The sequence below is a fragment of the Chaetodon auriga genome, chromosome 16 (assembly GCF_051107435.1).
Source record: "Chaetodon auriga isolate fChaAug3 chromosome 16, fChaAug3.hap1, whole genome shotgun sequence".
NCBI classification, from domain to species: Eukaryota; Metazoa; Chordata; class Actinopteri; order Chaetodontiformes; family Chaetodontidae; genus Chaetodon; species Chaetodon auriga.
Window position 1 is genome coordinate 1737143 of NC_135089.1, and position 27858 is coordinate 1765000.

A 27858-nucleotide genomic window follows, 5' to 3' on the forward strand; every position below is an offset into this window, starting at 1 on the left:
ATTAAGATGGTTTAAAACCTGCCTAATCTACTGCGAGTGTTGCAGGGGAGAACAATGCCCTTCAGCCTGAACGTCCAACACAGGAGGTCCAGGCTGCTTTTGTCTGTGTCCAGATAAAAAATACAGCTTATCAGGAATACTAAAGAAAACTAAAGAGAAAGGAGAGAGAAAAGTTTGAAGGTGATCATCCCGCTGCTCTTTGTTCTGACCTGCAACCTGTTCCTGCATTCATTTATCCGCTGATCGATTGATTGAAGATTATCGATTGTTGCTAATGGTGGCTGCTGTTTTATGTATTGCATCACTCAGTAGTGCGGTGCAGAATTTTGGGCAGAAAAATGTCATATTTTTCATGTGGTACATACGAAATGATGACGAGTGATGAACGGCGCAAGATGAGAGTAAGATTCATTTTCTGCCTCTGGGTGGTGATGATGCTGTTTTGTCATGTTTTTGTGGATTAAGCAGTTATTGCTCCAATTGGTAGATGAGTCGATAATGAAAATTATCTTCAGGATCAGCTCTAAACGTAACTGTAATCAAATCTGTTAAAACCTGTTTCAGCATGTATCTTCACATTTTACAAGATTTTGACCAAGCTGTGCATGATCGTCTACAAAAGTCTGTTTCTTGATTTTGTGTTGCCAACGTCACACCTGGTCAGGGACGACCAATGAAAACTAGCCTCTTGGCTGATTCTGCCGCGTAAATAAAATAAAGAAATATACCAAAATGCAGAAAAAAGAAATCCTTCTAACAGTATCTACAGTATCATTGGACCAGGCTGCTGTCGGTTTTCACAGACAAATTGCCTGTTTGCTTCTTTTAGCATCACAGCTTCCTATTAGCTGAAAGCCTTGATAACATATTGGAAATTAATAGGAAGTAGTACCAGAAAACATCAATATAACATAATTAGCTTTGAAACGCCTGTAGCTGTTTACTCTGAGCGTGACGTTTAGCTAAACACCTTCTACTCAGCCGGTGAAGGAAGTGAAATCCAGCCTGCTGTCCACATCACACTCACCCCCTGTGGTTAAATTAACGTTTCAATCTCCAACCAAGTCAATGAGGCGGCACGAAGTTACCTGACAAGTGTGTGTGTTGGTTTCTTTAATGTCTTTTGAAGAATTGGAGGGTAGGATGAAGTGTGTGTGAAATGTGTAGGTGTGTGTGTGTGTGTGTGTGTGTGTGTGTGTGTGTGATTAGGAGATGATCCTTCATTAAGTGGTTCATTGGTATCAGCAGAGCTCTGACTCTAACTCTAACTGGTCTTTACAAAGAGACCAGTGATGTATGAAATCACTCTGCTTTTAGCATGCAGAGACAGACGTCATTGTCAGGCACAGTGTGACTGTAGAGCAGCTCCTCTGTCCAGTCAAAATTAGGATTTTGTGCATTCAGTGATAATCGCACACAAGTAAATGTAGAAGGACACAAAAACGAATTGTGTGATGTGAAAAGCTCACCTTGTCCCACTGTCTCTCCCTGTCCAGAGTGATGATTATCATGGCTGGATTCACCAGGTAACCGTTACTGTTAAAGGAGAAGTCGTTGTTTTCCCAGGTTACATTCAGCATGTGCCTGCAGAGAAACAAGCAGAAGAGAAACATCACTGACTTCACATACGGACAGTACACTGTATGCTGGATAAACTCTATTTCTGTAACAATGAATGCTTGTTTTGTGCAACCAGCAGTGCAAACCCCCAAAGATGCACATCTTACTATCATAAGACATATCGTATGTCTGTATAGATCCGGGTTCGTCACCAGTGTCACGCTCTGCCACAGTGGATTTTGCAGTGCCGTCATTACCACGGTGAATGTTTTAAACCCATCGGATCGTGTCACAAACGCTTCGCCATCGACCAGAAAAACACAGCTTCTTCCCTCACTTTGTCTGTGACACGGTGGAGACACGAGGTGTGCTGACAGCTCCTGAACCGCCTAGAAAACAGTTATCTGCCTCTTTGATTCCGCTGTTTCATCACTCACTTCCTGTTATGTTAGACATGTGGCGCTGCTCTCTCACCTCACCCATCACTCCAGCAGAGGTGATGAAAGCCTGCTGGGAGGAGAATAGCCTTCAGTCTGGTCTGTGTGAAAAGCCTCTTTAATCTGGTAATCTGAGATAATCCCATTAACAGGTGAGCTGTCTCATTACCAAAAGCTTGCTCGGAAAAAATCTCCAATCAAGTGGGGACGAGTCTGAGAGCCGAGGGGGATGTTAATGTTTGATCTGGCTGTAAAGAAAAGAGATAGCTGACTATAAAGTTAATAGAAAGTGCTTTGTTCTATCTCGCCGACCTTCAAATTACTGATGAGAGCTGCTGCTACTCAAGCCATGCCTGCCGGGTTTCGAGCGTCTAAAAGGAGGGGTTTGTACAGTATCAAAGCCTGAGATAATGTTCGCCTCACTTTTTCATGGACGCTTTGGGTTTACAAAAGGAAAAGTCGTCTCCCCTACGGCTCTGAGGACTCGGAAAGAGAAATTACTTCTGACATCAGAGGGAGAGAGTGATGTTTCATAATGCAGGAGAAGCGTCTGATGATGCTCGTGTCCCATTAGCAGCCCCTCGGTGACCATCTACAGCGACACGTACACACAACACACTCCCAGTCTCCCTGAATGACCTTGGCTTACATGAGCCAAACGATGATGCTGAAGCAGTTTTTTTTTCTGGCACTTTCCTTTGCTGATTAAAACATTTTCCATGCAAAATAGGATTTGCTCCATTTTTGGTGGCACACATTGCTGCTTTTGGCATGGTCTTAATGAGGAGAAGCCACGCCCTTATCCGCCGTCACCGTTCACCCCCCCCACCCCCGAAACCTCCTGACAGTCTTCAAGAGAAACAGTGGAACGCTCATTGCTGAGGAGGCGAAGAGATAGATGGCAGTGGGACAGTCTCCACAGAGTGTGCTTCACAACACCAAACAGATGGGAAGTCATGAATAAATAAACGGCTGTTGACCTCTTTTTGCCAGGAAGTTTAAGCCATTAGTGTTGTACCGAGTATTCCTAATATGATCTCAGCGTCCTTAACAAGACTATGCAAATGATAAGTTAAAGATCTGAACTGAGACAGTTAAAGAGACAGCAGCAGCGTTGGTTATTTGATCTAACATTTAAAACAATCTGTTTCCATTTTGTCTGAAAAGTGACCCCTTGTGGCCGTGCAACTAATGACAAAGGTAGAGCCATATCACCACAAAACCTCTCAGGAGGGAGGCTGGAGGGCCTAGTTAGCCTAAACCTGACCAGAGAAATGACGGTTCAGAAAACACTTGCATGAATGTATTGGAAGAGTCAGTGTTTGGAAAGCAGGGAGCTAAGGTCTGGCTATTTATGTAAAAGAACTGACATTAAACAGCTGTTTAATGGTGTAAAAATTGTGTTCTTGTTGGCTTTGGCTCACTGTGCTGATCTTGCACAGTTGCCGTGTGGCTCACATTGAGTGCATCAAGGACTCAGGGGTTCAGTTTGCAATGAAAATATTGTCCTTGGTGTCTAGTTTACGTTTGACTACAACAAACAAGATCAGCTAAAGTACAGTGAGATGTTCGTGATTAGTGTTGTGGAATTCAACATGTTACTGAATTTACCAAGACGACACATTAACATGGTGTAAATTTGAATTAACAGGAAGCAGCGTCAACAGTAAATTAAAAAAACAGTATATATAACAATATAAAATATGTTGAATATTACTTTGAAACTGGGAATATCAGAAATAAAACCTAATATAAGACTGTTACATATAGAGGCCTGGTCCTCTCAAGCTTGTGTTGAATCCCCCCCGGCCCCCCCGGCCCCCCCGGCCCCAGCGTCTTATCTTACCTGAACAGAGTGTCATTATTAGCAGATGGCTTGACAGGGTTGTGACAGTCACTGTGACCCTCGGGAATGAAGCCTCTCTGTTTCCGAAAGCTCTGCACGCCTTTCACCACGATGGCCACGCCGTCCCTCACCCTCTTCCTCAGGCTCATCCTCCACCGGTCTGTGATGATGCTGATGAGCCCCACGGGGAAGCTGTCCGGTGGGGGGATGTCCGGGTTCCCCACTGCCAGGCTGGGGATAATCCAGATGTAGCCCGGCCCCACCAGTCCGGCCTCGGCCGCCATGGTGAACAGGTACTGAGCCTCTTCGTGGGAGCAGTAGACCAACAGCACCTGGGCGTCAATCTGCTGCAGCAGCCTTCGTGCTCGGATGTCGTTCATGCCGTCGGCGGACATGTCGAAGGTCAGCACGTCCTGCAGCTCCCATATGAAGTAGCTGGTGTCTGTGAAGGACTTAATGTAATCCACGTAGGTTTCGTAGCCCGGGTAGAGGCTGGTTATGACCACAAAGCTGTCCCAGTTGTACTCCTCCATCACCTTGAACATGCCGTTGATCTGCTGCTCGATGGAGGAGCCCAGCTGGAGGAAGTTGGAGCCCTCACCCTGGAGGAAGAGGAAGACACAACATTATCATGAGGGGATGGAAAATATATGAAGACCTTTATGGTTGGTTAACCTGCTGCGTGCAGTTTGCTCCTGACTAACAAGCAAAATTAACACTTCTTAATTCAATTTGCATAATGTGCCGTGCGATCTCTGGAGGACCCTCTTGATTCCTCCGAGGTTACAAATCACACATAGAGAAGTGAGTTGCCCATCCAGTAGGGTCTGTAGTACAGCTCTGACACAGGCTAAGTGGTTCTGCTTTGTTTTGTTCTTCCAGGAGCTGCAGACCCATTCATCACTTAAACTCTCATGTCTTATTTTTGCCGTGCAAACACAGGCCGTCATCCACACTTGCAAATTCAGAGGGATAGCACTATCACTGCGGCCAGCGTCTGCACTGCGCTTCCTCTGTCTGTTAACGCAGTGACCTTGAGAGAGGCCTTCAGGTGGCTTTTCTGTTACCTGTGTTAGTACAAAAAACTGGAGATGAAGGAAAATGCTCTGTAGCAGCTTGTAGTTTCTGATACCTTTCCCTTGAGATTTTCAGTACCCGGTGTTATCCAGGATTTTGAAAGTCTGAATCTGTCCAATCAAAACACCTGCTATGACATCACTGATTAGGGTGTGGTCAGAGGCACCTGAAAGGTCCAAGGATAGAAGAAAAAAGATGGAAAAGAGCTGCAGATCTGCACACTTACATATAAAAACCCATAATTCATGACTTACTCACACTTAATATTGCAGGAGACTTAACTTTTGCTTTTGTTTTTTTATATCAATCATTCATAAACATTTTAATTACATTTGATAAAGGCATTAGTTTCAACTTAGAAACGTCCTTTAAAGGGTGACATAATAGGAATAATTACTGAAATACAAACAACCGCTAACAATCTTTGTATCATATTGAGGCCTGGCCAGTCATCTCAACCTTCTCTTCATATTAATCAAACCAAGGTGTCATAATTAACGTGACAGTGATGGATCGATGCTTCTCACATGTAGAACCATTAGTTTCAACACAGATTATTGATTCAGCAGATTCCTCGGCCTCGTCTTTACTCCCACATCGCTTTGCAAAACTAACATCGTTAAATTGAGAGTCAGTTGTAATAACGTTAGTCTGAGTGTATGAAGATATTAGAGTATGTTGTGTAAATTCAACATTAACCTGAGGGGTTTAGAAAACTTTTCTACCTCGAATCTCTCTGAAGTAGGAATATGTGTTTTGACTCTGGTGGGATCTTGTTATATAAAAGCTCTTTGCCTGTCAGACTGATAGGTAGGTGGCCCCCCTCCTGACCCGCTCCCTCTCTGGGGAAAAACTCTATCTTGAGCTCCAGGCCCTCAGAGCTGAGGAGTGGAGGGGTCAGGTATCCTGAGACTGCAAACGGTCCTGTGATCTTATTCAGCCTGTCTCCCTGTTGTCCTTGAAAGACGTTCGGCCAGCTCGTGATGTATGAGCATCTTACGATTTCAGACGTCACGGCTAAATCCACTGACTTTGTGCATCTGACTGTACCATGCTCACGCCCCTGAAAACGTTTTCTTTTTCTGTTGCCTTGTTTCGCTGCCCTTGTTTTTTCAGACCTCTTTGACTTCTTGTATCCCCAAACAGTGAGGTAGCTATATATATAAAAAGGGCTTTCATGCTTAGTTTTTAATTTACCATTCATTTATTCATTGAAAGAGAAGATGCCTGACTCACAACATGTGAACTGTACCTAAACCTACAACTACTATGAATTTAAAGAAGGAATAATATCCATTCTTTGGTAATTATTCTCTTTCATTTTTAATTCGTTAAATTAAACCCAGAGCTCATATCTTTAAATGCCTGGTCTCGTGTGTGACTGTTTAATATTCACATAAATGACGTTCGGTTATCAGCATCTTGACTAGGAACTGGTTTCAGCTGAGTGTAAAGGGGCTGCTGTGGACTAAGATGGATTAGACTGCAGTGAAGGCCGGCTGGCTGCATGCATCCATACTGGGTGCAGGGACTGTACGCAGGTTAGTCACGGAGGAGCTTGAGAAGATCGTATGAATCTACCTGTTTTCTCCTCCTCCTCGCTGCCCTACAACAAATCTGCCAGCGTTATTGTTCTTATTCGTGTGCGTGCTGCTGCCTGTTCCAGCATCTGCAACGGTGCACAATCAATTTGTTCCCCAACAGGTGCTAATGTTTCAGAGTGAGTGTGTGTGTGTGTGTGTGCGCGTGTGTTTATGTATACGCTTGAGTTTCTGTATGCCTTGTGCATGCTTACTAGCCCAAGGGTCTGTCAGAGTAAAGCCCCCTGCAAACTACAATCTCAACAGCTCAATTAGCAGAGAGCAGGCTGATAGCGCAGTCCAAATGAGCCCGGGGCATTACCACAGGCTCAGCTGCAGCTCAAAGCCTGAAGTCACGACCGCCCTGTCAGTGTGCAGAGCATGCACAGCACTGTCCAAGGCATACGGTGGAGTGGAATCCAACGAAAACAAAGGCGATATGAATCCTCCACCAGCAGCGATCGCCTTTCACAGAACACTAAAGGGTTCAGTAGGACTGGATTGAACACACCGACAGTGTGTTACACAACCTCATCTAAAGGCAGAAATGTTTAGACCTGTTCCCAACAGCCACCCTGGAGGGTGGAGCAACAGTCCTGCCATCATAGTTTCTCCTCGCTCCATCCCTGTTCGTCCCTGATCTCTCTCCAAAAACTCCTTTGTCTCTGCGGTCCCAACGTGATGAATCACGGTCGCCAGACTCCATGGACTTAGACGAAGCTGAAACTCTCGTTACTGGTTAAATATATGTGTGAATAATTTATTCATTTGTTTATTTTGTGTGTGTGAGTGTGACGTACTATCACTGATTATCAGGGTTAGGGTGCCGGAAACCCTGAATTAAATGATCTGTTATGGTAATAATTAAAAAAATCATTTTATGCAACAGAGATAGATATGTGAAGTACTGTTTTTGGGTTCATTCAGTTGAGAAACCTTTATACATAAATTAACCAAATGGAATGTCTGTTTGTGACAAATTCAGTGGAATAAATACTGAAAACTGAAGGTACTTCTACCACAATTGTACAGAAATCCTCTGAATGCACAACACAGTGAGCGATATTAGAGGTTGGACAAAGAGCAAAGTGAATCTCTGCTCGATAAATCTCTGTCATCTCACGATATAAATGATCATATTGTCCAATGCCGTGGTTAATGTATGTTAGATTAGTCGTATGTAAATTGTTGTCAACCATGACTGTATTCAGTCGGTAAGCTGTACATCCAGTGTTGTCCACAGAAGCTCACAGTAATAGTCTGCAGTCCCAAAGAAGATTACGGCCATTGAGTGGAAAGCTTAGCTTCTCAAGGCTGAGATTACGTTCACAAGGGTGAAATATACAGAAGAACACACGTCTGTTTACAAACACAGATGCAGAAACGCTGCGTTCATATGCACACTGAACTTTTACTTTTTAACCCTTTAACATTTTGCCAAGCATGAAGTGCTCAAATCTCACACTGACTGTCCAGATGAACGACTGCTCTGCAGCCAGATTAGTTTTTAGATGCTTTGAACTGGACGCCGTTGAAGTTAGATGAGGGTGTAAAGCAGTGATTATCTCTAAACCACAGCTGTTATTCACCAAAACCAATACTTCTGTTCAGAATTTACAGGGTCAATATACAAACAGCCATCTTTACCTGCTCTGAAAAAGTCTCTCTGGATAGCTGAAGGTTATTTGAATGACTCAGGTGATTGATGTCTATTCATAGAACTGGAATGCGTCCAAAAATCTAAAGGAAACCAGAGATTAAAGTCACTTGGCTCAGAGGGGCTGAAGCCACAATGAAATTATGTATTGCGGTAAATGTGTTGTGGCAGTGAGTGAAATTAGCACTGAAGATATGGAACACAGAGCAGTGCATGGTTTCCCTCTCTCCCTCTATTAGAGTGACTTCTGGCCACAGCTCTTTGCTGCGACATATGTCTGCCTCCGCCACGCAGCAGGAAATGCCCTGGCACCACCTTCCTGTGCAGCTGACGTCACGTAGATCCTGCACGGCAACCAGGAACAGACACACAACACCCTGGCCATTTTCCACTGAAACACCAAGATTATGATGCTGGATAGATGATGTGGACTGAACCAGAATCCAATGAAGTTCGTGTTTTCAAAGGTTGAGTGCTGCTCGTTAGTGTTGATAAGAGATATTCAGACAGTCAGTGCACATGCACGAGTCTACGAGATATGTTTATATACAAGTTCATATGTGTTTAGGCACTCACAGCCCTGAGTTCAGGCTAAGGAAAGTTCCTTCAGTTCTGTCACTACAAAAAAAAAATTCCTGAACAAAGTTTAAGTCACACTGTATATATTAGGGGTGGTGATTAACAGATACCAGTTCAACACCAGTATAAATCAGGATTCACTTCAGAACTGAAGCTCAAGGGTGAATTAATACAAACTACAAACCTAGAGCCTTTAAGTTTTGACATTTTTACACTGCTCTACTCTTTATTTTGCTTGTTAGCCTGTTGAATTTGGCATTAGCACGTTCTGATGCTGTTGTGGCTAATGGCATCTATTGCAGACCCACGTGCTGGAGCAGTGCTGGCCTATTGAATTTGGAGGGACAGTCAAAGGAAACTGTGAACATTAAGCCTCATTTGAAGCCAATTAAATAACCAGAGAAGAAGGTTGGATGTGGGAAGCTGTTTTTTCACGTTGCTCTTTGTGTCGTCTCGCTAAGCCAGGGCTAACGTTATCTCTGCACTTTGTACTGCAGCACAGGCTCAGCTGGTTGTCGGTCCAGGAAAGCCTCCTCCGCTGCGTGCAGTGTTGGTTTGTGTGTCTGCTGCTGTATGTATGTGCACTTGATAGACAGGCCCCATGGTACACTGACTGTTGTACTTATTTAATATACTTTGGGTTTTCTGCCATACAAATGCTGTTGAGACGCTTAATCCTTGTCTAACTCTGAGGATGAATCACATTACATGTACTAATTAATCTGCAATATGGTCCAGTAAAGATGAGGCCTGCACTTCTTCTTCATTCCTGTTTGGAGCCAATACGCATGTTTTTTTAATCTTTTTTCTTTCTGAAGAATGGAGTATCCCTTTTATTTTGGGATACCATGATATAGTAGTAACTGGAAAATAAAGTGCTATAAATTGGAGGTCATGTTGTCCACCCCTAGCATATGCACCTATGTACTGACTCACTGTTAACCACCTTGTTTTACTCCCTCCGCTCACTTGTATGACTGTTCTGTACTTGCTGTACCGTAGTCTAGACAGGCTCCACTGTAACTGTGCCAGTGGTTTTAAAATGCAGCAGGAGGTAGACAAGTGAATTCAGGTCGTAGCGAAGGCAGACAGAGGAAAAAGGAACTGCTCTAGTTCTGAGAAAAGCCTCGGGCTCATGTTCCCGCAAAGACAGTCAGAGTTTGGCTCGTGTCTGACTGACGTTTTGTCCACTTACAGCGCTGTGGCTCGGAGGATGTGATCTGTCAGACCGCACAATGAATCCTTCAAAGGTTGCTTTGTATTTTAGGTCAGGATATTGAACTAGATGCATAATGAGAGAGAAAGTACAATTCGTGCTGTCTGCTCGGGAACTATGAAGCTACAACAAGCCCCTTGAGTGTATAATTACTTGTGAAGGACATTGCTGGATTTCTTTCTTTCTTTATTTGTTCAGGGATTTGTCACAGCTTTTTCCAACCATCCCACAACAAGACTGTAGTAAAACCTACACGAGGAGGAATTTTCACTAAACTTTCAGTACCTCCAGTTGTCCAGTCCGGTGTCACTTTTTCCTGAGGTTGTCTTTGTCATTTAGGTTGGACTGCTTGTTGGAGCTCTGTGCTGTTGTGTCCTGGCAAACATGCAGCCGTGTTTTAGCTTGTTTCTTTGGGCTTTCTTTCTGTTAACTTTGCTTAATGCTTCAAGTCTTCATCTTAGTTCCTTCGCTGGTCGTCGTTATATTTCTTTTTGTCATTGGGATAGAAAATGAAGCGGATAATGACACGTCTCCTCTGATGTTACCAATCAACAAACTAAAATGTCCTGGGGACAGGAATCGGTTTATCACCTAATTTTATGCTGTCACTTCCGGAGAGATCAAACTCTCGGCTTTCAGTGATACGCATGAAAAATGAATGAGCTTCATTGCCTTGTTGACTACCTTTGACAGCGTCCCATAAATCAATCGACGGGCGGCGTCCCTGATTATTGTGAAGAGACCCAAAAGAGGGTTGGACCAAACTCATTGTGTGTATCTGGTGCACAACTGTCATGTGCGCATTGGTACATTTACAGCACTTAAATGACAAATTAAAGATAATGTGGTAACACTTTCTCTGAAGACCACATCTATAGTGTGTTAGCGGGGCATTCAGAGAGAATTACAATGCATTCATAATGCTGTACGACTACACTCATACACACACATAATGCTCTCTGACGCACTATATCAACAACCAAGAAGGGGCTTACTATAGTACGTTTTGACAACCTGTGCTCACCTGTACACACCCCATCAATCAGCTGTAGTAAGGACTCATAGTATGCTGTTGTAAGACACCAAAATGCAGAGAATTTCAAGTACAATTTATCCTCCTGTTACTGAGACACAAATACTTGTGTAGTAGAAAAGCTCGTACTGATGTTTCAAACCTTGAGTTTTAATGTTACTTTGAAACAGGGACTGCAGTGATGCTGTGCGTCAGTACTTGCTAGTCCATTGTTTTCCACTTGTAAAACCCTGGACTTCCGCCATATGGATCCTGTGATATGCTCCGCTGTAATCACTCTGACAGACTGATCCCAGAGGTAAAATGCCACTACTCCAGCTCCCTTGGCGTGATGTAATCTATAGTGGTCCCTTTGATGTTAAGCAGATATGCTGACAGACCCCTCTTTCTCCCCCCAGCCTGCTGTTGGCAGCGCTTACTGAACTGACGCAACATGTCACGGATGGGTTGTAAACTGAGCTCAGCAGTCTTAAAAAGTGTGAAATAAATGCACCAAATTCTGTGTAGTATATTTATCTATATTCACTGTTAATGGTATCAATTGTTCCAAAGCTTGGTTTTGTATTTTCAGGCTTCCAGTTTTGTTTAATCTGTGATAGCTGAATTCATAAGGCCTTATATAAGCATTTAAGTGTTTCTGTGGTCAGTCGGTAATTTTTTAACTACTCAAATCTGGTCTGCATGTTTTGTCCCATTAGATACAGATTTTGTAATATGTTTTAAAACGTACCCATAGATCTTGGACATAAAATTGCATCTACATTGCATTCATTTGGCAGGCATGTTTTCCATACAGGCAGTTTAGGGTTCAGTGTCTTGACCACATTTTGACATGTGGTCAGTAGAAGCTGGAGATTGAACCTTTCAACCACCCCTGATTGTATGAGCTCAAAATGTACTCGTCACATGGGCAAGGTCTTTGAAAAGCCTTCCATGCTGGGGTGTCCGGGTACTTACGGTGACAGTTTTGCTTCAAAAGAAGTAACTTGTCCACATGATCCATGTTGACTTATAGTTTGTCTATTTTGATTTTACAATATAGAGCTTTACTAAGCTTTAGCTTGTGAATGCAACAGTGTTGTTGGTTGTCAGAGCTTCCCACCAGCAACAAAGCAAATAAGAGCTTTCAAAACAGACCAGCAGCATAGTAATGCAACAGTAGCATAACTTTAATCTACCATAAAACACCTTTCCTACAATTTGATTTTCATTGCACACTAACGGAGGAGGAAGCAGTGACTTTCCTGACTATGGGACAATGATCACCATGTAGACCTTTAGTGAAAGGGCCAAAGCATGTACAACCAAAGATGGAGCATTGACTGCGTGAAGGCCCCAAGACTACAGGAAATTGTTACTTGCCCAAAAAATGTCATACTATGAGCTGAGGCAGAAAAATGTGCAAAGGCCCGCAGTGGATAGCAGAAGATTACGGTTGGTTTCCAACTGGAATCGTCCATATTAATAATGCATGCACTCACTGCTCTGTAAGGCACGTTCAATGCATTCACTGCACAGCATATATTAATGGTCTCAACTTCCCTCTCTGGCTAATTACTGATGAAAAGCAGTCATTCATTATAACAACTGCCAGCCTTTGTCGTTAGGCTCATTTCTTATTACATTTGTTTATTTGGTAATTTATTATGATGGAGTTGCTGTTACTGTCCTCAAGTAAGAATAGTTAGAATGCAGATGAGCAGCAGGAGGCATTAACTGCTGAGTGACATCTCTTTTATTGCCGTCGAGAAGCCATGCTGATGGCAAGATCACCCAACATGTTTTCTGAAATGGATGCAGCTGACAGGGGAGCTGTCTATAAACCATATGAATTAAGGAAATTACTGGAGTCTTTCTAACATCTCCTTGTTCCTCACAAAATGGAAAGTGCCGAAAGACTCAAAATCAGTATATCTAATAGATAGTGCTGTACTCTAATCCAAGATTCATGGCTTGGAGCATCAGTTGCTTAATCACTTCTGATTATATTGAAACAGTTTTGTTCTTCCCTTCAGAATTTTGTTCCTTTTTAGGAAGTTCATTGATATGAAGCTAAAAACAGAACCCAAATTAATTTTTCCCTGCTATGTTATTTCCAACTGATGTCACAGTTGCAAATTATAAATCTGAAGACCAAATCATTTTGTACTTACACGCCTGTCTCGGTCCATGTTTTTCAAAAATACTTGAGAAACTCACACGCCAGTTGTATGTGTTGTTAATTATCTCACGTGATGCTGCTCAGCCAGTCAAATCTGTTCATTCTGATAAGCGCTGTGTTATTGAGTCACTGAGATAACGTTAGTTAGTCTGAGAAACAAGTTAGAGCAGAGTAATTTTACATGGCGTGCTCTAAAGAGAGAAAAGTAGACGACGACAACAGAGCTTTTAATCAAGAATGGACAGACTCTTACATATTCACTCTTCCCACGGGCAGTTCAACACCAGTATGTCTCATATTTTGCCAGAGGCGATTATTAAAAGTGGCAATGTGAAGCATAAAGCACTGCTCTGATACATATGAGAGGAAAAGAAAGGGAAAAAGAGCCGTTAAAGCTGTTCAGCTGTTAAGATGTGTTGATGTTGTTTAAGATGTGACACGCAGTTAACAACAAAGAGGAGAAAAGAAATCTGAAGTGACGCTTTATTTAATTCTTCTAAAAGAGATGTAGAAGCTCTATGTTTTTATATTTTTCACTTGAAAAGAGAAAAGAACAGTTATTTATTATTAGAGTACTTATTTATTAGTAGTACTACTCTACTCTACTGATGTGGTAGAGTAATGTAGACAGGTGGACGTCTGATGGGAGCTTCTCGTGGTGTCCCACAGGGGATCTGATCTTGGACCCCTTCTGTTCATTATCTGCGGCATCTTCATTCAAGTGTTTCATGCGCTGACGATATGAGCTTGTTTCTTTCACATGAACATGTTTTCACACGTTTTTGGTTAAATGTAATTTTCTGATGGTTTAAATTGAACAGACTTTCTCTAAATGATGAACGATGAAGTTTCACCATAGATCCTACTGCATATTTTCTATATGTAACGTTACTGTATATTGAATTTCTGTTCTCAGTACATCTTTAATGTAGATACCCACTCCTCTCTGTTTGTGTATTTTTTTTTCCAAAATTGTGCATGTAGCATTTAATAAATCATTGTTACTAACATGCACTGTTTACTTTGCCCTAAATCTTTAGAGATTATCATCTGAAAGAATCTTGTCGCTGGGCTGCAAGCTGTAGTTTTCATCATGTGATGTTTTCTGATGCCGAGCGTCGTCTTCTGCAGGCGGCACCAGAAAAAAGCCATTCTGAAAGGATTATAGTTGGTGTCTCTGGCTGAGCCTTTTGTGGTGGGTGATCATGCTTCTGTAGATGGATCAATGCAGTGCTAGACCCTCCAGCTTCAACTGTAAAAGCAGCTTAATGGATGTTTACCTCACCTGACAATTAGGGCTGCATGTGGTACTAATGCAGTACCACAATATATGTACATAGTGACCAACTAAACCCTGATTTCAATGCATCAGTTACTATGAACATGTGAGGGACTCATGTCTTTTGTTTGACCTTGATAAAGTTCCCTCATTCATTTCTTTCTTCTTGAAACTTGTGCAGCTCTAATGCATTCCAGAGCGAATTGGTATTTCTGATATTTATTAGTCATTAAGTCGCTTTAAAATGACAGATTGTACCTGTCCATCCATCTGATGCTCATTACGGCTGCTGTAATTAGCACTGAAATTACTGTTCGTGTGGGCCTGTGATTATTTGACTGCTCCCAAGAAAATAAATCTGCACCTTGAAAGGAGTTGTGATTAAAAAAAAAACTTCATTTTTGCCTTAGCGGTTGTAATTAACACCGATTCTACTGCAGACTCTGTTTGAACTGATTAATTGGATATTTAAGATACAGACCTAAGCATCTATCTAACTTCAGTGAAAATATGGAGAACTTGACAACAAATGGCCGAAAACGAGATCTCAGAATCAAAGTGGAAGGATGTCGTTCCTCTGCCGTGACCCTGATGACTTTTCTCGTAGTCCACCAGATGATTTATAGCACACGTCAAACAAAAATCTAAATTTGTTAATATGTTACCTACGATGTAGCTCTACTGATGACGAGAGGAAAAGTTGTGGTTTCCACATTAGCGAAAAATTAACTAACTTTCTCACTTCATCACAGAAGTGTGAGTTATTAGTGTTTCTCTATATATGAAACTACTTTGCTGGCCCTCTCTAATTGGTTCATTGATCCGCAGTATCTGGGGCTGTTATAACCCACCTCTGTTGCTCGGCACCTGCCTGTGTCTCCTAAAACTTGGAATTTATGGCAGTTACAAACCAGGATGATGTCGAGAAATGATGAAAAGCCATTGGCTTGCCCCTGTCTGCCTATGAATTTGAGAGTCTGCCATTTGGCCTATAACATTAGGAAAATTACATGTGATTTACAACCCAGAGGTGGACTGTAGCTGGTGGCATCACTGCTGCTATTTAACAGCCGATAATTTGTATTCGTCCTGTCATTCCTTGTGTTCATTACTTTATACAGCTTTCTGTTTAGCTGAAGTATCTTATATGAGTTGCTGACTGTGAGTGATAGCAGTAAGAGATTATCTGAAGATTTAATCGGGCTCCTCAGGCTTCCAAGTGGCCTTCTTTACCCAGAATATATCTCTCTGAAGTCCTCTGCGACTCACTGTGTTCCAGCCTGAATACTTAATATGTAGTTTTTTGTAAATTTATGGGGTTAAAATATGAATGAAATGGCCATAGTTTGATCAGTTTTCCAGTTACATTCTTCAGTGAGGGTCCCACAAGTCATGGCCGTGGATTCAACCCCAACCAGGTCTTTACTACCCGTCCCCTGTCCCCACACTGACCTTGTATGGCAGGACGACAGCAGAGCCTCCACTGATGCCCACGATGGGCACAGCTGTCTGAGTGGAAATGAAGTCCAAGATCTGTGCCACGGCCTCTGAGCCAACGTTGTCCTCGAACACCACGCCATGGACGCGGTTGGTGGAGAGGGTGTCGCAGATGCGGGTGAGCAGTGCCCGTGGATTGGTGTTGTTGACCAGCACAGTGATGGGGTTCACTTCCAGAGGCAGGTCCATGAAGTTTTCCCGGCTTAGGCGCCCCTTAATTTCCGTCTGGTAAGCCGAGCCGCTGAACACCACCGCCACGTTCACAGAGGGCATGGGAATCCCGAACGGCCTTCCTGAACAGCAGGGCACAGTGCAGAACAGCAGCAGCAGCAGCGGCGGCGGCCACCACGGGGAGTCGCTCAAGCAGCCTAGACGAACGCCCATCTCAGTCACCTACTGCCTGGAGGAGGGGTCAGAGCAGAGGGAGGGGTCGGCACAGCGGATTGACATGTCAGATACACAGAACCAGTCGCTGTCTTTTTCTGAAATGTTGTCATAATACTCAGTAATCTCAGCCGGCCGGGCAACCAAACTGCCTTTTGTTTAGAGTTGGCTTATTTTGATTAATGACCTTTTAGCTTCATCTCTGCTCAGTGCGCTGGCCTGCCTGCCATAACTAAGACAGTGTAAGAGCCCATTAACGGAGCCCAGAGTCGTATTTTTAGATTGTGTCAGCGTGCAACATGAGGCTGTGGCCAGGCTGTTGTGTCTTAGGGTGGCAGCTGCCACCCTGCTGCTGTTGTATTCTGTGGTCCAACCCAACAGATGGTGTCCAGTGTTTAATGCAACAAATGGAGAACAAGAGGATTTATAATTTTCCTCTCGTGACATTACTTTTGAAGCTGTTGCTTAATTTTTTCCGCGGCCCAAAGCATTCAAACTTAATCTGCCAAAGGTCTGCGTGCATGCTTTTGGCCATGCAGATTAATTGACATCCATAGTCTCATTATTATGATTTTGTAAGCTGTTTGGGAAAGTTATTCTTTTCTAGTTTTGAAACTGACATTTTAATTATTCAAACAGCAAAGTCTGTATTTACAAAGAGATTCAAATCCCCGAGTCGGCCTTTGAAAAAGTCCAAGCTCTTTGTGCAGTGTTGCATCACTAATGGACTGGATTGCAACCAGTAAGTCTTGGCCAAACTATCTTAATTTCTTCCAAACCCCTAATTGCTTTGCTTTCTGCCCTCTGGAAGGTAATGGAGGAGAAACACCATGGCAGAGTGCCGTGATGTCAAACCCTGTAGCGTTAGTTTAACATTCACATTGTAGCCAGACAGCGGTTTGTGTTGAGCTGTCAGACAGACTTAGGCTCTTTGTCAAATCTGTCACAGTAGTGTTTGTGGCCCTGAGGGAGTGCTGCACACTGGTCCCCTGTCACAGAGATCTGATCCACCATGTGATGGAATCCCAGTGGGGTGAATATATTGTAATCCCTTGGTAATCCCTGCCGGGCGTCATGGCCTACGGCTTGATTGTAGTGTATAAACTTATCAAGAGATTTGGCTACTGCACAGGGCTCAGTGTAGCTGTGTGGCACACTTCTCTCTATGTTCTACTTCCTGTGTGGGACTGAGCAGTGAGCCCCTCTTAGAAAACACTGCAAACAGGCAGGCAAATAAACAGGCGGGCAGGGGCGCCTGCTTGGTCGGCCTCTAGAATACTTATCAAGGGATTGTTTTTCCAGTCGTGTCACATGATGAAATCCAAATAAAAGACATCACACGTGCGTGGGAAGCTGTAGCGGCTGTGTCCTACATGTGATTCTCCAGGTAGGCGCTGCCTCGTAAATCATTTTATAAATTGATTAGTCCCCACTGTGAGAGGGCATCTGCCACATTCCTTTCAATGACATTAGCCATGTTTGAGCTGCGACAGCAGTGGAATAGTTTAGGGTTAATGTCTTTGACGGGGACTAACGTACGTGGTCAAAATGCTTAAAAGCTTTGACCTTCCATGTGTTTCATCAAGGCGGGGAAACAGCTGAGGCAGATGTATGAAGGTCAAATCGTGGGGGGGGGTGGATATAGAATTAAACCAAACAGGGAATGAGTCATCAATAACTTTGTGACAAGGCCTTTTATTGTCAACATGCTTTCTAATACCAAGGAAGGAAGTAACAACAAACCCATTTTGGCTGTCTGTACCTTCCAGTATACCTCGTCTAATGTTCACATCCTGCACAGTGCAGCCAGCTAAGCTTTGTGACGCAGCTGAATTGCAGATTGGCTCTGTAGATTTGGCGGGCACTGACCCCTCCAAGTCTAAAAATCAGCTGAATCTGTGAACTGCACAGATACATAAAGGAAAGAGGCTTTTCATGTGTGCTCGGGCTAAATCCTCCAAAAAACATCCCTGTGTATGCAACGGCTAAAGGCTTCACTCTGATTTTGAGGATCAAAAGTCGCTGTGGACATCCATTGTTTGAGAGATTTTTTTAAAGATGGAGGATGCATGACGAGGTACGTCCATGCTGAATTATCACGAGCTCTGGCTGTAGCAGATTCAAGATAGGTGCTGTAAGGGGCAGGTCGCTGTCTGCGTCATGACGCTGTTACAGAGTCACACTGTACCTGGTCACCAAGTGAGTGCAGTCAGTTACTACCAAAACCCTGCTGTCCTCATGTTATATACAGATCCTCTGTTATGACCCATACGACGTAAGCTTCTTACAAATCTACTCCATTTTTATGTAATCACATGCTATTAAATATTAAATCATTAGGCTAGATGATACTCACTCAAGGCATAGTTCATGATAGACTAACATGTTAATATATGTAATTCATTATTTATGCCTGCTTGTCTGCAGCCAACACACAGCCGTTCCAAAGTTTGCCTTTTTGTTGAATTGTGTGTGTCAGAAGCCTCAGTACATGTTTCACTAACTGCAATCAAGGACCTTTAAATTTTCTTTGTTTTTCTCTCTGGGCCACTTCCAGGCCCCCTCCACGCCCCGCTGTATTTGATGAAGTACATAAAGAAATACCAGTGCAGATCAGAGTTTGGGAGTACTAACACACTGATATCTGCACAGGATATTATTTTGTGTGTTTTGTATTACTCGACAGTGCTTATGTGTCCGAGATTGTTCAGTTCACTCAATGAGAATTGATGGAGCTGCTCTCCCTTTTCCATTAGATAATTATGCATAGAGAATTTGAATGTTTAGATGATTTCAATGTCATTATCACTTAAAATCACAGGAGCACAGACCTGGACGTGGCTGTTTCCACAGACTTTTAGCTGTTGGAAGCAGTAATGATGCATTTCTACCATTTCACTGTCAGGCTAGAACGTGTCTCAAACCACCTGCTCTGCTGGCTGATCCATCCTGGTTACATTTGCACTTTTACTGCTTTTTGAATATTGAACAGTCCTCTGATCTGCCAAACACACATGTTGAGTGGCTACGTGTAAATAAATGATCAATGTGTTTGTGCAGGCAGGGCAAGTCAGACTGCACTCAGTAAACAACATGCATGAGTCAAATTTCTCCACATAAAGGGAAAAATATACCCGGCAACACAGTCACATCTGCAGCAGTACACACATGCAGTACAATATGCATATTCACATGAATGACGCACCTTAACCGTAAACCTCCACACCGCTAAACCAACCCTCGTCCTGACATTCAGCTAACCCTTAGCCTAAACCCAAACAAAAAGCCTTAAATCTTTGAAGGCTTTGGGGAGACCAGCCTTTTTTCTCTTAATTTGAATAACAAACTTTCAACAAGTACATGTGTGCAAGTTGGCTTATTCATAAGGATTATGATCTGAGTATTCAGATAATCCTATGACTCTCACTCTCAGCCTAAACTGTTTGAGGAAGTTTGGGAGGTTAGTCCCCATAATGTGACTGTTTGAGCAGATGCTTGTTCCTGCAACATGATTAATACAAGTACACAGACGCCGCACAGTCTCCCAGCGGCAGATTATTTAAACAGCTGAAGCTTTTCTTACAGCCTCTCCTCCTGGGCTCTCGCCAAAGTCAGCACCAGTCCACGAGAGCAGGTATAGAAGAGCGATGTGACTGAAGAAGCTGCTTCATAATTCTTCTATTGATGATGTGAAGTTTGTGAAAATAATAACGGGTGATTAGATTTAATAAGAGACTAATTAGCTGTACCTGAACAGTAGCAGTCGCTCGTTGGCAGTCTTTGTGTTCTCTCCTCACTGTTGTTTGACTAACAAACATTTAAGATGTGCTTATCCCCCTCTAGTGGGTGACATATGGTGGAAGCAGGTTCTTTACAGAATTAGCTGCCATTCAGGAAGTGAAGACAGAGGCTGCATGTAAAATACCCGCTGGGGTCTTATCATACTATCACATCATTTTCATTGCTTGTGGTTTATTGTGGGATGCTTTCACGCTGCTGATACCTGGACGGTTTGATAAGCTGAACAGGTAATAACGCAGTTGTCCACATCTGCATGTTCGGCCTGCACATGTGCTATCTGCTCCTCCTGTCGCTTGAATATTGATGATAAGGTGAATAGGATTTTCTGCACACACTGACAGCTCCTGCTCAGTATGTATGGCCTTCGCAGACTCAGTGAGTGTGAGCACACACACACTTGGCTCAGTGTGCTGTGTGTATTGGTTTTCTTCATAATATAATTTACCTCTCGATTGTTTTTCTTATTTTATACTGCATATTTTTCTCTGTTCGGAAACCTGTGCTCATTCATTTTGCCTCTGTGCCAGCTGTAAGTAGCTTATTTATATTCTAATTTTAATCGTTTTTATTTTAAGGCCATTTCTTGGCTGCTGCAACAGCTGGACGTCCCCACAACACGTTCTCCGGGCTCATGTTACTGTGTCCTGTAAACTGAAATTCTCCTTCATTTTCTGATATTGACCATATGAACTGTGAAGTCGGATAAAAAAAATAATTGCCATCTACTTATTGACGAGTTGCTGCTGAGGTGTCAAGTCCTCCAACTGATTCCTGATCCAGCTCATTAACGTGGGGCTGCAGCGGTAAATACATCTGGCTGAGGAGTGAGGTCTCATCGGCGCAGTGTTTAATGACGGCTTTTATATTCTGGGCATGACGCCTGCGCTGCAGCTGTTTAACAATGTGCACCTGTCCCGTCTTCTGCTTCATGATCAATACGCTCGTCCATGCGTCTGCAGCGCGCTGTGTCTGCGGCTCACACGCTGATAAACTCATCCTCCTCTGTGTCATTATCTGTAAAACTGCTGACCATCCAAACAGTCCAGCTTCTCCTTCAGGACAGTTTCTGATACTGCACCATGCTCCAAGAGCCTTTCAGTAATCTATGACCTTTATTGACCTCTACTGGTAAACTGGGAATTATGCGGAAACTGATAGGACTTTTCCATAAAGCAGCACACCATTCGCCTCATTTCTCCCATCCACTTAAGCTGCAATCTTCTGTAATTAACAAAAGCAAAGTCACAGCAGAAGTGAGTTCATGTTCATTATATAAATGAGCGAAGTCACTAATTAGAGCAGAGAGCTAAGCACGACCTCCATCGCGGATCTGCTGCATCACCATACAAATGATTCCATGATAATGCTGTATCAATATTTGCTTTAACGCTTGGCTTGAGAACCGAAACGTGTTATGAGTCTCTTAACGCTGTCCCCCTAAGAAGAACGGCACCAGCCATTTGTTTTCAAGTACAACACGTTTAGCTTTAACTGACACATGAGTTACGACCTTTGTCTTCTTATACCCCCAAAGAGCTTCATAGGGGGGCTGTCAGTGTGGATTAATGGCTTGATGACATGTCGCAGCTTTAACGCAGGGGGCCGCTGTTTATTTCCTGTTTTCTATCATTTTAACCACCAACAGTCTTTCTCCGACCCTTCTTTGTGCTGAATCCTAACCAAACCCGAGCGTAGGGTCAAACTCTATCAAACACAGATATTTCAAGGGGGGCAGGGAGACATGTATGATGGACATAAACTTCTTTCAGTGTGTATGGGCATGTCACTGTTTTAAGACAAACTTAGACAAATATGAACCCTCCTGAAACCGTTTCTAAAAGGTGATTTGCAGTGATGACAGCCTGCTGATACAGGTCATCAGAAAACCTTTACAGGGACTGTTTGTTGTTGAATTTATTTGGAGGACTTATTGTCATCTTCAGGACTGACTTGAAACTAATTGGTGTGTGGAATATGTTTTTAGGACACGTTAGGAAATCAGAAAATTCAGCAGCTGACCAAATGTTTGCTTAGTCAATATTAATATATGTTCCTGTCAGCTCTGTGCTACAGTTAATCCATGCGTCCGTTTTCAGTATATAAGATTTATAAAGGTGGGATTTATTGTGCAACTATTGAATTATTTTAAAATTACATCAGTCTACCCAGTAAATCTGCAGCTCAGTGTAACTGACCCCTGAAGTAGGATCAATGTTTTCTGAGCTTGATATTTGTGTGGAACCTCTTGGTTTAATAGTAATGAGAACAGTTTGACCTTCACTCATTTACCAGCACATATGTACGGTGGTCAGGTCTCTTTTTGCCTTCACCTGTATGAACACATTTAACTAAATACAGCCATGCTAATCTCCTGACATCCATTGAACTAATCTGTACGTTCATCAGCATCATGAGTCCAGTGCGAGCTAAAAGAGGCGACAAGCCAGAAAAATCTGCGTCCAAATACCCCCAGTTTGACATAGTTGGCGTGTGTCCACGGCTTTGAGTCAATGTCAAGTCACAAGCATTTTGTGTGTTCAGTTGCCCTTCGAGCTGCGGTACATCCAAAGCTCCTCTCCTCTGGTCCACATGTGATTCATCTTAAGTATCTTGTGACCCATCTCTGACAAACACAACAATATCTGAAGCCAAAATCGTGGATATATCTGCAGCCCAGCATCTATCTCTGACCCCCTCCTGCAGGTCTCGACCCATCATTTTGGGGAAATCTGAATGAGATCTTAAGCCAGATCATCATCATAGATAAAGCTACATCTCATGCTATCCCTGCTATCCTCTACGATCGCTGGACGTCACAAGACAAATTCAAACAAAGCCAAATTTAGTCTCACTTCATAATTTATCCTTGAATTGTTTGGCTGCTCTTGGTCCTCTAAAACATTTGAACAGCTTATAACATCAGTTACAGGCCAATGCAGAGTCACAACGAAGCAACAAACACGCTGTTAGCTTTGTTATAGCTCTATTGAAATGCATTAAGACAACTGCCGGTCTTTATATTCATGAGTCTGAGTCTGGGCACAGCTCCACATGGACTGAGGCGCTGAGTAATGGAAATGGAGTTAATTAACAGGACTAGACCAGTTTCTCAATTCCAATAGTCCTGATAACAATTAGACTGCACTGTTCTAGAAGTCCCAGAGAAAAATGGCCACAATCAATATCGACGTTAATTTCCAGTAACAAACACCAATAACACGACCAAAAGCGATCACACCGTGCACTTTTTAGCCGCTTGTGTGGCATTTGTGACTGTAGGACTGGCAGTGCCCAACATTTAGACATCAGAGTGAAGAATCTAGATAAGCTAGTGACAGCAAACCTCTCAAACTAATGACTGAATTTCCATCAGATTCAGTTTTCTGCATCCATACAAGAAGCAGTGTGAAAGAAGCATGAAACTGTGTGCTTCAGCCTCCACCTTCTAAATTAAAGCCACATAAAAACTCTGGTTAGCTACTCGTTCAGGACTTCCTGATGATGAGACATTCAGGAAACAAACACCGAAGCCAAAGCTGAATTTAGAAAACCTCTGTGGGACAGCAGAGTGCACAAACAACTCCTGCATCCGTGCCATTAAGTTAAATATCTAATCAAATATTAATGAACAAAAAATTGCACTTCTCTGTATGTGCTCACATCCCAGAGCTGCACAGTTGTTTATTTCAGTCACAATGTGACACTGTTTGGGAAATCTCTGTGATAATGTGTTGAACTGCATGGTTCACCTCCACTTCTGTGGTGTCTCTGTTTGTGTAAAGAAAACTACGTAGAAAAAACAATAAAGACATGAAGTGTTGAAGACAAAAAAGCTGTTAAGAACGGTCTGTAGATGTGTGTAGATGTGTTTGCGAGGACAGGCTCGTCCACACTGCCGGAACAAAAAGTAAACGTCTTTCATGGTGTGATTAGTGCCGCTAACGCAGAGACCAGGCAGCCAGTCTTGGTCATATTTTTAATGCTTTATGCGAACATGAAAACATAAACATCTGTTGGTTCTGTTCTAATACACTGTGAAATAGGCATGCGGCCGCAGAACGTGCGCATACATGCAAGTAACAGCTGGTACGAGATCCCTGAAGGTCGTGGTGGACTGATGTTCAAAAAAGATGCCTTGTAACATGAACTCTTAGACCTTTGTGCAATGAAGCTAAATCATCCAGCCAATAATATCACTCCTGCAGTACCTACACCTCCTCCAATCAGTTTTATTCTTGTAGGCGAATACAATCCTTGTAATACAAGGAATGAAAATCATCCTCTTTTACAACATCTCCCACTGTGGCTCTTACGTAGTGAGATGGAGAACAAGGTTGTAGAGGTGGAGGTGGTGGCTTGGCACACGTCAGCTGTAGCTCACATCAGACGCCTGTGTCTGTTTTTTGGACTCATTTGGAGGAAATATCTGTGATGGGTCACCGTTGGCCGTCTCTAAACCTGTCCGCTCATTCACTGCTCTCTTCTTTACGATATAGTTTCTATATCATGGCCTTGTACTAGTTGGCAGCCTCATGCTGTCATATGAAGAAGTATAAGACCGAGCCAGTGACCAGCGTTTGCGGCTCAGAGGCTTTTCAGTCCAAACCACATGTGATTTATCTGTTTCTGCTGACCCCTGGACCTGAAGCAGATTCACTCACTGATATTGGTTTCTGTCACAGACCCTCTACCTTCACTTCTGCCCTGGAACTGCAGACTTATTTAAGACATGCACGCCTCTGCATTAACTATACACGACAGGTGATTGATCGGCCACCGGATGAAAACCTGTCCGGATGAAATCCCAATAAATCTGATGTGATCTTTACTGCTGTGTCTGAACCAGAGCTGGGGGGTTGTACTTTAAGAGGGTCCTGAAGTGTCTTATACATTTTCACATACTGCATGAGGAATCAGTTGAAGGGTATTCAGGCCTTGGCTGGTGTCTCTGTGCATTAAAGGATTTAAATATTCAGGAGAGAAGTGGAGCAGAACTGAGCAGTTGGATTTTCTGACTCTATAGTATCAGAGGGGCCGTGATCAGCAGGTTTTAAATGCCACAGCAGATGGAAAGCTATGTAGTTGTGCTTTATTACAGTTCTGTCTTTGAAATCCCATCTAGTGCTGACGGCTGCCTCCCCGGCACAGTTGAACCGTGGCCATGTGACACAGCTTGAGTCTTTTGTGTGGCTTTACATTAAAACTGTCAAAAAACGTCTAAATAGTTTGATGCTGCGGTAAATAAATCAACGCGGCTCGACCAGGATCATCATTTTACGTCAAAGCCCGAGCGGGATTTTTTTTCTCAAGGACGCAGGTCCGTGCGCTCGCTTGTCATTGGACAGATGTTTGATATATATCTCTCCTCTTTGCTATATCACTTTTATTGCAAGTGCAACACCCCATCAGTGGGCGTTCGCTTCGTCAGCAGGCTGCAAGGCGAGATTGAACAGATTGTATGGGCAAGTGTTTGCAGGGTAATAATCTTTGGGAGGCTGCAGATTACAGTACAATGGTGTTGTGAATGTAATCCATTTTGCCATCACCCACGGGTGGATGTTTACCTGAGGCTTAAGGGCCCCGACACCGCGCTCTGATATTAATATTCCTACTTTGACCCTGCAGGCCGAGGCCGACCTGGCTGTAAACCTGTGTCTGTAGGTGACCTGGAAGGTGGCGGAAGTGTCCTCTGTCGGTGTGTGGCGGCCCGTGCGCTCAGCCTCATGCGCGTCCGTATGTGGAGCAGGGATCAGTGTAAGACCCTGGTTAAGCTGAAACCGTGGCTGCCCGTGCAGAACCAGACCGCCCCCTCCACCCCTGCCACCGGTCCAGCTGTCACCAGCCTGCTCTCCCAGTTGACTCTGCCCACACATACAGCTGATCCTTGACATACACACACACATACACATGCTCTAATCCACATATGAGCATACCACTTTGTTCTTAATCTATCCTGTGTGGTTGTGTTTGTGTGTGTGTGTGTGGCCTTGTTGTCCTCTCTGTGCTATAAATTGCACTGACAATGTTGTCTTTCTCCGGCCCTCTGCTTATGCATTTAAAGCATGCGCGTGGAAAATAAACCCTTTAAACTGAAATCGGTTAAAGGGCCAGTTCACCCAAATCACATTGTTATTCTTAAACAACCTTGACTCGACTTGCCTCTTGAAAGTAAACGTTAATGTCAGGCATATTGATTAATGAATGAAAAAAAGATATTTTTCATGAGGGAAATTCATAGGAAGCAGAATCAGAAAAAGGATCACGGCTCAGTCCGTCTAATTGCAGCTAAAACATGTAAAACTGCTCCATGGAAAGCAATCAGAGCGTGTCATAAACATCTCTGGCTTTTATAGTTTTCTCTGGAGATGACGTATTGATTTTTGCTGCGATAAAGAGTCTCCAGGAAAGTGAAAACAATTCTTCATCTTTTGGGAAGAGTGTTGATGCAACTCGGAGAAGCAGTCTAGTGCGAAGAGTTGTGCCTTTTTTTAGAACATCTTTCTGGGTCTGTTGAGCATTTTGCCTCTATTTGTTAGGTGACAAGGGAGAGTGACAAGAAGGACGGGAAAGGGAGGGAGGAGACATGTGCCAAAGGAAGCCAGAATAAACCGTAACAACGTCACAGTCACACTCTGCCTCTGACCGAGCCGCCAGGACGCCCTGTGTCACTTTTTGTTAGGCTGCAGCGAGTTTCCAGCCTGATTTCTTAAGATTCATCACGCAAAGGCAAACTGCTCTTTCTGTGCAGACGCCCAGTGCCCCCCCCCCACTTTGCAGGCGTCATCTCTAAGGTTATCGTTGTCATCATCTTTCACGGAGACGCTCTCCGCCGTGTCAGCGCTCAGGGCTAATTGTGAAAAATTAAGCGGCGCACACGCAGCTTTGAATAGAATGCAATTAGGCTAATCAATTTTCCGTATTACAAATTACATATGCACCCACCCGCGCCACACACGCGCAAACACTCAGGTTGGTGTCAGTATCCACAAGAGGCAGAAGAATGACAAGGAAAGAGAGGAGGTGCCCCCCTCCCCAGCCCACGGCGTGTCAGTTTTCCTCCTCAACAGGGACAGGACGTTAGGCGAGGTGCAAGCGGCGCTGCGCCATGAATATAAATGGGCCCGGAGTCTCTGTTGTGCCCGTGAGCACAGCCATAAACTTGGGGAGGGAGAGCAACGCAGCCTGCCAGACTTCTTCTGCCCCGAGTTTAAGATCTCATCAGATAGCTTGCATAGCATGAGAGCGCCCCGAGGACAGGTGCACCTGCAGTATCGCGGCACAGATCTGTGCTCGAACACGTAAAAGTGGCCTGTCAGGTCTCTATAAACTGGCGGGAAAAGGATCACGTGGTGATGCAGCATTGCCTGAATCTGAGTGAAATTTACTACTCCTCTCTCATGACCTTGGATAAATTGCTCTGATGTCCCGCAACCTCCGTCCCTCCCCTGCAGTAAACGTTTTACTGCCCCGGATGCTTGTGACTGGCTGTCAATCAGCGCAGTGTCCATTTGAAACAGTTGTCCATGCGAGGATGCCCGGCGTGCTTTTATTCTCTTTGGCTGCTTTCCCCAACACTCGAGTTCTGCCTGTCCTGTGTCCTGTCAGCCTCCTCCCCTCTCCTCTCCGTCTGCGGAGACACTGAAGATGGCGTGAGGTCTGGTCTTTTAACAATTGATTAAGCAGATCGGCTCCAAGTGTTCGTGGAAGAGCTGGAGAGCTGACGAAGCAGCCGCTAACCCTGAGATACATGC

At 43.6% G+C, this 27858-nt stretch overlaps 1 protein-coding gene across 2 annotated transcripts in view; it reads right to left on the reverse strand.

Moving 5' to 3' along the window:
• Positions 1-27858, reverse strand: part of grin2ca (glutamate receptor, ionotropic, N-methyl D-aspartate 2Ca) — a 55020-nt gene that overhangs the window by 21420 nt on the left and 5742 nt on the right. Inside the window, exons 2-4 of one of the 2 annotated variants that reach the window (XM_076751942.1) lie at positions 15878-16322; positions 3844-4445; positions 1470-1584 (exon numbers count right to left, since the gene is read on the reverse strand). In XM_076751942.1, the coding sequence (XP_076608057.1) occupies positions 1470-1584; positions 3844-4445; positions 15878-16306 (1146 nt within the window). In that variant the 5' untranslated portion in view covers positions 16307-16322. The remainder of the gene's footprint in view (positions 1-1469; positions 1585-3843; positions 4446-15877; positions 16323-27858) is intronic. The other variant, XM_076751943.1, reaches the window with a different exon arrangement.